This window comes from Rhopalosiphum padi, chromosome 3 (genome assembly GCF_020882245.1).
Source record: "Rhopalosiphum padi isolate XX-2018 chromosome 3, ASM2088224v1, whole genome shotgun sequence".
Taxonomy (NCBI): domain Eukaryota; kingdom Metazoa; phylum Arthropoda; class Insecta; order Hemiptera; family Aphididae; genus Rhopalosiphum; species Rhopalosiphum padi.
The window spans coordinates 52468083-52479703 of NC_083599.1; the positions used below are offsets into that span (position 1 = coordinate 52468083).

Genomic DNA, 11621 nt, shown 5'->3' on the forward strand with positions numbered 1-11621 from the left:
CTAAGAAATACTGTTTAACAAAGTATAAGAAGTTGAACAACTGTTGTTTTTTAGTTTTTTACCTTTAAAACATATTTAATCTTCATTCAAGTGTTCAATAAGGCTGGATAATTTTTTTATTTTGTTCTGGAATTTTGTATTGTAACTGGTAAATCTTTTAATTTTCTTTTTTAGCTTTAAAATAACAAACTGTGAAGCATGCCAATACTTCAAGCGGCTTTTGGGAGTTTCTATATCACTAAGGGATTTAAAGTCTTCAAAATACACTTTCCGTTCCCTATAATGTATAAGAATAATAATTTTTTTTTTTTTTTAGTTAAAAATATGGACCTTAGTTTTATATAACTGTACAGTGAAAATACCTTTGAGAAAAATGGGTAAATCTTGAAGGAGGCGTGGTTAGTGATTTTTCATCAACCAATTCATCTTTACTCAATGTGTCTAAACTACTTTCTTCAACTAATATTTCTGAAGGTAATGGCACCACTTCTTCATCCAATTCATTATGTATTTTATCGATAGTACTTTCAAAACTTAATGAGCGCCGAGAACCTATATTAATAGTGATTGTATTAGTTTATAATATATTAATCAGGGTCGGACTGGCCCGGACCAAATATTTCATTAACTGATAGGTTTAAAATTGAAACTTTTAATTATATATCTACTTGATATTTGTGTAAATAGCTTAGATAAACGACTTATAAGTGATTCAAAATAACTTAGTGATTGCATTTGCTTAGGTCCAAAAAATGTTTAGTATAACCTAAGGGCCCCTTGATCAGATTGTAGACTGGGCCTTTTGACGCCAGTCCGACCCTGATATTAATAAATAATTATTATAATTCTATATTTGATCTTACTTATACACATTGTATTAATAATACTAGGGACTGCATCCTGCTTTAGTTTTTTTTGATTATTTATGCTAGTAATTGGTATTGAATAATCATTTTCACAAAAGTGACTTTCGCAAACTACGTGTGAAGGCTTCAGTTTAAAAAATTGGTCAATTAACTAAATAAACTTCAACCATTTTGATCGAAGTTCAAGATCTTTAGGGATCCTAGCCAACAATAAATAATAATATTATAAGACATAATTTAAAAAAAAAATGACTTATTAGTTTTTACCTGTGTAGTATTAACCCTTGACCAGCAATAGTTGGGCAAGTCTTTATGCAACAACTGCTAACCATATTACGGTTGCAACTACGGTTTTTAATTAAAAAATGTATGTATTACTAAATACGCCAACGTAATATGACTTCAACAGTTTAACAACAAAACGCAGTAAATTGTAAATACACAATGAAATTGAAATATGAAAATCAAACATCAGTTAAATCAAATAATAAAGATAATATATATGATAGCGTTCATGGAATATAAATTTGCGTAACATGTTATTACTGATTTTTCCAAGATGCATATTCTATTGCTGTCTCTCTCACACTATGATGACTGAAGTATACATAGGCGGGCGGGGTGGAATAATGCGCGGTCCATTAGTTAATCATGTCTATGATATTAACACTAATAAATACACAGAATTTCTATATAATACTGTATTATTATAAGTCTGTGAATAAATATTATGAAAACATTATCGGATAATGAGAGTTTAAAATTTTTGAGAATTGATAACCAATACAAATTCGCTAGAACCCGCGAGCAGCGTATGCGACGCTTGGGCGATGTTGAAAGTCGCTCGTCATATTAACTTACTAGTTACTATGATCGGAATACAAACACTAAGAAGTGGGAACACAATAATAATAGTAATAATACTAACTGGCGTCGGGGCGATGATTTTAATCGCCCGATATGCACGGATTCCGAACTTGCGTGTGTTTATTATTTATTCTGTGCGGTCTTAACTCGTATATGGATTTAATTAAATAACTATTATTAATATTAAGTTTGAATTCGATATTTTCCATAAATAAGCAAATTTTATATCGCCTTCCTACTTTCAAGCTCACGAGCTGCCACTGCCTAGCCCCTAAAATATTTTACACAAAGTATATAATAGTTTGGATATTAAGAAATCAATAGAAATAATAATACGTTATATATTATATATTTTGTCACGGTGATCACCGATTTCAGATAAATTGTGGCGCTCACTGGTGGTGTACGCCACACTTGTTTGACGCACACTCTACGACAGACGTACCGGTAGGTAACGCCAGGCAACCGGTTTTGGAAAGAATATTTGGCTCGAGGACCGTTTGTCACCACTACTCGGCTGTTGACACACGTCACAAATTTGGAAATAGCTATGCGATCACCGCGGCATATTTTGTCCCAAATGTAGAAGGTGATTTTATTATAGACTATAGTTATACAATCATTCATTTATTTTTATTTTCTTAGAGTAAACTAATTTCAACCCAAAAATTACAATCTTATACATATTATATGCTGTACATCCATTTTGTATCCATACAGAGGGAATAATTTAGTACGTGTAAATCTTGTAGTGAATCCATTTAATATTGGACCGATTCTCTTACATACTCATTGCTCTGAGACTCAGACAACTAGTAATGATTTCATGTGTTTGTGCATTTTAGCTTAAAGTATTAAACTTTTCTGTGTAACTAAATAAGTGTAATTGTAAAGCGAAAAGCTTCTCCGAAGCGAAAGGTACACAACGGCTAACAGAATGCGCTGTTAAGTGTTTTCGCAATAGTATCTTAATTATATTTAAAAACATAAACATCACATTTCAAAAATACATGGAATTACAAAAAAATAAAAATTATTATTTAATAGTCAGAAGTCTTATCATTATATTTATACACTTTAAGCGAAAAACAAACGTAACTTGTTGTAACATTTACCTCAGTAAATGAAGTATGTGTGAAAATTAAACATGAACTGTTATGATGTATGCACCATACATGAATATTGAATACTGAAAACTATTTATATATTTATGGCCTTTGGGAATTATTAGTATGAAAATATTACTATTTAAAAATGCTCATATTAAAAAAATAAAAAATAAATAAATCATAGGTACTTTAAAATTTAAATGAAATATGGAAAAAAGTCAACGTAAAACTTATTAATGTTTTTAATTTTTACGTTTTTATAACAGTTATATTCACTCTAATATTTTAACCAAAAACACTAGGATGGTTTTGTTGAACATAAATCTATTAGGTATTTTGGTATGTTGCGTATGGGTCAGAAAGAGAAACCATTGTAACACGATAACATGGCGAATGCTAATCGCATTTAACCTATACCTAACCATGTCTATAAAATACTTTGTTAAAATTAACATAATTTAATTTTATATTTGTTATTGATTTAGAGATTGGTTGATTAATGATGTTATTCTTATTACAAAACGAATAGCTGGTAAATATTTAAAAACAAAAAGTTAGGCAAGTGGATACCACTCTGCTGTAAATTAGGTGTCGATTGGGTCACTATTAGAGTGTGTTAAATTTAAATTCAATGATATATTATCTATATCAATTTAGTAATATAGTAGGTATACGAAAACGATTCTAACCGGAAACGGTCTGTCAGCCAAGTATATTTCATGATATGATAATAAGTTTATGGTATAAATAGATAGGTAATATCTTAAAATCAATATTCATATTTTGAAAGTTTAATTTTGTATAATTAATAATACACATAAGAGTTTTAAAGATTCCCTCTTTTCCTCAATTTATTGTTTGATTTTTTCCAATCATTAAACAAAGTACTGAGAATTTTGACCTCGATAAAAAAGTACATACTAGATCCAATTTTATATTCAAAACAACCGTTAAAGTTTAAAATCGAATCTTTTTTCAGCTATTTATATTGTACACAAACAAAACAAAAATCACGTATTATAAAATCAGTTATCACTCCATTCATTATTCAAAATAATAATATCAATAAAAATTAATCAACGGCAACAGACATCAGTCATACGTGACTGATGATATTAAATTATTATTCATACATTTATTTATATAAATACATGATACGCGTTTTATTTTTGTAGGCCATAGAATAAGGAAAATTAGTTCACACTTAAATCATGTGTTATTTTAAACGGGTCGAATAAAAAGTATACCAAAAATAGCTATGAAATTATAATATTTTATTTTTTACTGTTATATGCATAAGCACACATTTAATATACAAATAGTCACTTGTCAGTAATTGTCGGGTACCTGTTTATCGTATATGGATTCGGTAGAAAATAAAAATTTAGTATTAAGACAGGTACCGGGTATTCATCTAGCCAAAATTTTGTAACGACGTGCCGATCGGTAATACGCTCGGAATAGTATCGAGTAGCAGACTAGTCCTAAATATGACATTCAATTGCCAGGTATCCGGAATACGCAGTAAGTGAGTTGATTCCCGAGACCTACTTTATGTATTAGTTGATTCCCGGGTGATTAAGATGTATGTGCGAGTTGATTCCTTATTGTTGTATATCAATATACTGAGTTGTTAAAAGTGCAGTCGGAAACTTATTAAATGCAGGAGCAATGGGACTCTAAAATCCACGAAAAACCGAGAAAGACAAATGTTTTGAGAGAGTTGACATCACGGTATACTGGTAATTTCATTACCAGATACCAGTTTTTAAAAACAGTGTTTTACATTTTTATCTAACTACTCATTTTTTTAATAAATAGTAAATTATTATATAATACAATAAATAATTAATAAATACAAATTGAATGATTTTCAAAATTTCAAAATTAAAAGAACAATATTTTTGAGAAACTTGTAAGACAGCCTCCTCGTGGTGTCTCTTGGATTACGCTAATATGCTGAACATTTGACTAAATATTGAAAAAACTATAATTTAATGATCCGGGAAACAACTCGTATAGGTATACCTATTAATGACCCGGGAATCAACTCAACGGTATCGGTGTAGATAAACAGGTACCCGGGAATCAACTCGTACACAGCTCCGGAATAATATCTCTATTATCGATCCACCACCAATCGATTAAGCCTCGAAACGTATATATAATTTACATGGCCACCCATATGTTAATGACCCAAAGGTAAGTTAGGTTCTTGTTCCACTATGTTTATTTTATATAATACAAATTACAAATAGAAAGTCTTTTTTATTATTATATTTTTACATTGACAATTATACACCGTATTGTGTGCATGTTAATTATTTGTAATGGATTCTCAATTTAAATAACTTGTCAGAAAATATGTTGTTTTATACGAAACCTTGCAGAACTCGCCAATACAAAACTTGTTGTGATAGGTATAGAATTTAAACCAATTATTAAAGGTAATAATGTATTAATATAATATATTCAAATACCAGGTTAAGATATATATAATTATAATGGTTCAATATAATAAAGCGAACTGTATCCATGATTAGTTTAATACATTTTACGAAAATAACAACTTTCAAGAAATGCAACAACGATACCGTGGCCAAATTATAGACCTCTGGTATAGACTATAGAGTATAGGTATATAAGTGTAAGGAAGTTCACATCACGGAATTTTAGACGTACTGTAGCCGTTTGTACCAAATTATTTTCACGCCTCACATTATTGCACTTTTAAATATTAACTTCCGTTTTATTAAAATAAACAACCAATTCAATTTAAATTAAATTAAGCAATTATTAAATTTAATTTCACATCATTTGATCCATGACAGTCTATACGCTATATATTCCCACAAAAACCATGGCAGTTGCAAGCAGGCCGTTATTATTAATATAGTAATATTATCAGTGGCGGTTCGTGCATATGTGCGATGGTGCCGACCGCACTCCCCACAGAAATTAACAATTTATAGTACAAATATATTTACAAAATAAATAGGTACACATTTTAGTACATAGTATATTATACATTGCTAAATTTGATACCGTCAATAAACGATGGCGGCGCCGCGGAAGCAATGCGAAAGGTACAATATTAATATACGACTATACGAGTAATAATAATAATATCACGATGGATATAGAAGCTTATGATGTGAGGTGAATTTTGTCGCTCAAATCGGACGGCAACGACGAGCGACGTGTTTAATTTTGTATTAATATTTTATCATTTAAATTTTTTATGTGATGTATTATAGTTCTTAAATTTTTTCATTGTACTCCTGTGGTAAACTACTACGAGCCGCCACTGAATATCAAATATTTTGAGCAAGAAACGCTATTCATTATTAAATTTATATGTCTTTATTATGTGAGTGATTATATTCCAACATATAACCAGGCAATTTATTTATTGTAACTAGTTTTTATAGTTTTATCTTTATGTACATGCACTACTGATTATCATCACATTTTCAATGACAATCCCGACAGTTGCATACTAATTATGACCCAAAAGAGGAACCTATATTTTACAGGTAGTACATTTGACAGGTAACAATTGAATCCAATTTCTGGGACTTAAGTCAACTGTACCTATCGTTATTATCAAGGTAATCCCATTATGAAAGTCGTTAATTATTTATTGATTTCTTAGCATCTAGATTTATAAAATAGATAGGTAATCAAACAAAAAGAAGGAATAATTATGTAAAACAATATTATAATGAATTTACAAAATAAGTTTTTTTGTATTAATGATTGCATGTAATAAATACAAAATACTTATACAGTGTGTTCTCGCTAAGAGGTACCTAGCACTAAATATTTCAGTTGAATGATCTTGTATTGAAATGGGGTTTACGCTGAATGAAAGAGTGTACTTAAATACACATTTTCAGATAAATGTCAAATTTTTAACCATTTCAAAACGCGCATACGCGAACAACTTACTTTTTTTTACAGATGCAGATAGAGTATTTTTTTTTCAAACAATTTTTACATAAAAAGTTTTTTTTTAATTAAAAAATTGAAAAATTTATATTCTGTTGAATTTTTATTATTAAAAATTTTATGTATGTTAAATTTACACTCAAAAATAAAAATAATATTTTAGATATTTTTAAATATATGTTTTAGACAGATAAGAGTATAAGACATAACTAAACACTTATTTGTTTTTTAATGTTCTATGTACTGTTCTTTTTTTTTTTAATGATAATACCTGCATCCGAAATAAGATAGCTAAATATGAAGGTAATGAAAATAATTATAAAAATATAACCTTTTTGACCCGGACGCAACTTGCTTACCAATAATTAAATGAATACTGGGATGTAATGAGTAGTACGATTGATCTCGACTACAGGTTAGGTACACGTACACATATAAATCGGTCGGTCTATGGTATAGGTGCACACTTATTATTACTCGTAATTACAGAAACAGTAGGTATATATGTAAAAAACAAACAACAGATTTCTTTTAATTTTTTTTTTTTATTGAAACAAAAATAAAATACCACAATAAATACCACACCTTCCCAAAACCTGATTTTTCCCATAATTAACGTATAATATGAACTAAATATCTAATTTATGACCCAAACATTTAAAACTAATTTCATGAACGCATTATCAATAATACGTGTAATGTAAATGCTGTATTTAAATGCTGTAATACTCTTCAGTTGAATAATAAAATAGGTACAATACGCCAATTCATTCTATAATTCACTTGAGTATGTGTACAAAATAAAAATATCATGCTTTATAAAATATAATATATTATAATGGCTATCGATAATAACCATTATTGTTGTAAATAGATTCAATCCAGTTTGAGAGCATCAATTTTGCAGCCGATCGGATCAACGACCTTTTGGTTTGACCGTTGCTGTTTTTCGTGTTTTAATTTCACGATAATACATGTCATGTTATCGACACCTTTTGGGCGGCGTTCAGCCGAGAAACATTTGCTGAGTAACTAAAACAAACGGATGATTGTTATAATATGTATCGATAATTCGTTACGATACACAATAAAATCGTCTATAATATTATATAAAATTATGTTATCTTTACTTTTTCGCAAATCGACGAAAGTTTTATATTGGGTTCGTGGATGTGATTTGAAATCAAATCCACGGTAGATTGACTACTTAACGAGTCCCATATTCCATCACAACCCAACACGATAAAATCACCATCGTATGCATTTAATACTCTCGCCTGTACGTCAGGTAGAGCGATGATAACTTGCTCCGTCATTGGAAGCTTAGTGTTCTGCTTATACATGTGATCACCTATTATGTAGTGATTGAACACAATTGATAACATTTTATCGATTCGTTAGTGAAATGTACAATTAAAACTGTTACCGAAAGCTCGAGACAAATTAAGATCGCGATTGATTCGTCCGTCGAATGTAACTCTTGCTCCAGCCAAACGAATTCTCGATAACTCTGGTTCGTCTTTAGGCTTATGGTCTTTTGACATATCGACGGCTTTGGTACCGTGAACAGCAACAACGCACCTGGAATCCCCGATGTTAGCCACATAGAGCTTTTTCTTGTCCACTAATAAAGCCACGACCGCGGTGCTACCACTGTAAAAACCGTACTGTAAAAACAAAAAAATCAATACTGTAAATCAAAAAATACAATTTTAAAGCAAATATTGTAACAAATACATACTTTAATTAAACCTATTGCTATACTATACTAAAATAAAAATTGTTTATTTAATAATTTATCTACAATAGTTAAGCATGTAATTAATTGTATGCAAATATATATTGTATAGTTGAAATAATAATCCCATTAAAGACTAAATTTAGTCTATATAAATAAATGTTTTTCAAAAATAAATAATAGACCATAATTGGTTTGGTTTCAAACAGGTAAATAAACTAAATGAAAATAATTCCTAAACTATAATGTAATATCCTATAATACGTACTACATATAGATATAATCTGATTATACAAAATAAATTGTTAGTAAAATTCACAATTTTATACTAGTCACCTACCATTTTGTTAATGTCTTCTTCATCGACATTATCATCGTCATCATCATCGTCGTCGTCGTCGGTACTGTCATCGTCATTACCGCCTATAATCAAGAAAAAATATTTATAAATGTAAAGATTATTTAATAATCAATATGTATGAATCTATTTGTTAAATAATATGGTTAGGGTTAGGGTTAGAAGACTGAAGAGTAGTTCTAAATGTATATTATGAGTTTTCTGATTTTAATTATTTAAAAAAAGAATAATATGATTGATGTTTGCTGGTTTATTTTTTTTGCCATACTACAAGCAAAACGGAGATAATCGTTGTTTAAATATATTAAATCAATAATCAGCTATATACATTAATTGCATATATTTTGTAAACATACCATTTGCATTCGTTGTATCATATTGCTGTGCTAGAAGTTTCATTCTATTCAAAGCAGTCTTGGAACGCAAATATGCGTCGAAATCCAAATATGCGGTTTTTAGAGCATTTTCGTAATCGCCAACGTTAAAATATTGGTTTTTTATCATGTCGGGCAACTGTTCAACTGCCAACTTGGCTACTTCAGCACCACCGTGTCCGTCAAACACTCCAAAAAGCGACATGTTTTCATCGAAGCCAAGTATACTAAAATGTGCATCCTTAAACGAGAATAATATAATAATAAAGAAAATATTATATTGTCGACATATACAGGTACTCGTAATAATATAATAGGTATTTAATTGTGATGCATTGTTCTTAACAATCGTAATGATTCGCGAAACCATAAATAATAGAGTATATATTTCACTTAAAAATATTTAATAATATTATATAATATATTTACATAATTACTTAAGGAATACACTATCTATATGATATACATTCATTTTATTTTAAATAACGTGTGATAGGTATTTGAGTGTTCTTAATAATAAAATTAAAAATGAATGTGTCAAAGATAGTTATAGAAAATTGTAAATAGTACAAAATGGTTTTAATATAATATCAGTATATCACAATTTTTTGGTTAAATAAAAATACTATACGTAATTACGTAAGACATGTTAAATATTAACAAAAATATGTTAATAAAAGTAATGAATTCGGGAGTCTTAAAATTTTTCAGAAACCCAGTGTTTTTATTTATATTGTTGTATACTAATCAATCATCAAACTAATGTGTGTGGTTTATAAGAAGTAAAGATTAATTATAAAGATAGTACAGTTAAAGTGATCATATTTTCAAATGAAACAAAATATCGAGTGTTGCAAAAACATAAAACAGATGTTAGTACAACAATAATAATTATATATACAGTGAAATTTTTTAATAGCAGAAAACACAAAAAATTAAATTAAGGCCTCTGTTAAATGGTGTCCGCTATTAGGAGGAGCACTTCCCAACGGATATTTACGCTTGCAGGGAATGTGTCTGCTTTTAAAGCGCGCTACTAATTCCGAGAGGTGTCCGCAATGAAATGTTTCACTGTATTCTAAAGACTAGAGTGATGGTGCTTAGAACTCGCAGTGACTATGATATATCTGAACAAGTTGTATTTCGGACTTCCTAATATATTATAGTGTCTCCCTCCATACTCCTTTTCCTATATCGAATTCATTACTATTTGTTACTTTTATTATTTGAAATATTAGGTAGTTTCTGAAATTAATTATTTGCAATTGATAATTATTATAATAATAAACTTTTAGTATAAATCTTTGATTCATTCGTTTTTAAATTAAATTTCTGATTCTGATTGTAATTACTATTTACTAAGTATCCCCGAATAGGCGAATAAACATGCTTAAGTCTTAAATAGTACGTTTTGATGAAATTTTTGCAGATGCATTATGCATAATGCATATCCGCAGGTTAGAAAATACACTCAAAGATAAAAATTGTTAGTACAAATTTTGGTTTTGATTTTGAGTACTCATATCAAAATATATATATTTTCCAACCTGCGAATTTTAACATAATGCACCTATATTTTGCGAGTCCGTATAACATTATATTAAAACTCGGTCAGATGATCCAAGTAACCGGTGTTATAAAATGAGTTAAAAAAAGTCTAGTTTTTCCAATATTTATTATATGTTACTAGTATCATAATATTATAGTAAAATTTCAACGTAATGATGACTAATGAGAAAAATTGGGAAACCGATCCTCCTCATTTCCCCACCAAAAATCACTAATTTTTACTAACATTTAAATAATATATATAATAATAATTAATTAGTAATTAATATATATATATATATATATATATGAACTGTACTAGGTATAATATCATATAATATTACTTCTTGTCGGACACGCCAACCCTGCATGGAACTGACACCACACACCAACGTGTCGTCTTCCATGTCTTCTGAGACTTTTTCGGTAACCGGATTGTCCAAGTAAGTACCCATGACCGTAAAATATGTGGATACAAACAATGTTGTTAAATTGTACAATAATAATAATAACGATAATAACAGTATGTGGGTGTGAGGCGTACGATCCGTACGAACGTTAGTCACCCTGTATCGAATGACAACAACTGAAATCATGACGACGATCGCGATGCGGCCAGCTGAATTTTTATCCGGTAATGAGATGGGCAAGACTGCCAGAGGGGATATTATGGTACAGTCGGTCCAGGTAAGTGCAACGGTCAACATTAGAGGTGTAGGCATATACTATATAGATAATATTTTGAAAACATCGATAATTCACGTATTCGTTGTATCGATATAAAATTACAGGAATATCGAAAATTACGTT

General features: G+C 29.4%; 2 protein-coding genes across 2 annotated transcripts; both read right to left on the reverse strand.

Moving 5' to 3' along the window:
- LOC132926876 (uncharacterized) lies at positions 1–1316 on the reverse strand. Its single transcript, XM_060991297.1, has 4 exons — positions 1134–1316; positions 864–1066; positions 363–552; positions 1–277 (listed from the first exon to the last, which is right to left on the reverse strand). Exons 2-4 carry the CDS (start codon positions 871–873, stop codon positions 76–78), a joined length of 402 nt encoding a protein of 133 aa, XP_060847280.1. The 5' UTR covers positions 874–1066; positions 1134–1316; the 3' UTR covers positions 1–75.
- Positions 1317–7318: 6002 nt separating this feature from the next.
- LOC132924596 (probable protein phosphatase CG10417) lies at positions 7319–11621 on the reverse strand. Its single transcript, XM_060988999.1, has 6 exons — positions 11156–11621; positions 9246–9504; positions 8872–8954; positions 8220–8460; positions 7924–8144; positions 7319–7825 (listed from the first exon to the last, which is right to left on the reverse strand). Exons 1-6 carry the CDS (start codon positions 11531–11533, stop codon positions 7670–7672), a joined length of 1338 nt encoding a protein of 445 aa, XP_060844982.1. The 5' UTR covers positions 11534–11621; the 3' UTR covers positions 7319–7669.

What these genes read in the sequence shown, in the direction of transcription:
- LOC132926876 (XM_060991297.1), bottom strand. An exon ending in TTTACCCATTTTTCTCAAAG is followed by an intron (nt 278 to 362) that starts GTATTTTCACTG and finishes TATACATTATAG; the next exon opens with GGAACGGAAAGTGTATTTTG.
- LOC132924596 (XM_060988999.1), bottom strand. Translation starts at nt 11,533, where the DNA reads ATGCCTACACCTCTAATGTTGACCGTTGCACTTACCTGGACCGACTGT. An exon ending in TGATACAACGAATGCAAATG is followed by an intron (nt 8,955 to 9,245) that starts GTATGTTTACAA and finishes TCTTGATTATAG; the next exon opens with GCGGTAATGACGATGACAGT. An exon ending in TTTCGTCGATTTGCGAAAAA is followed by an intron (nt 7,826 to 7,923) that starts GTAAAGATAACA and finishes CGTTTGTTTTAG; the next exon opens with TTACTCAGCAAATGTTTCTC.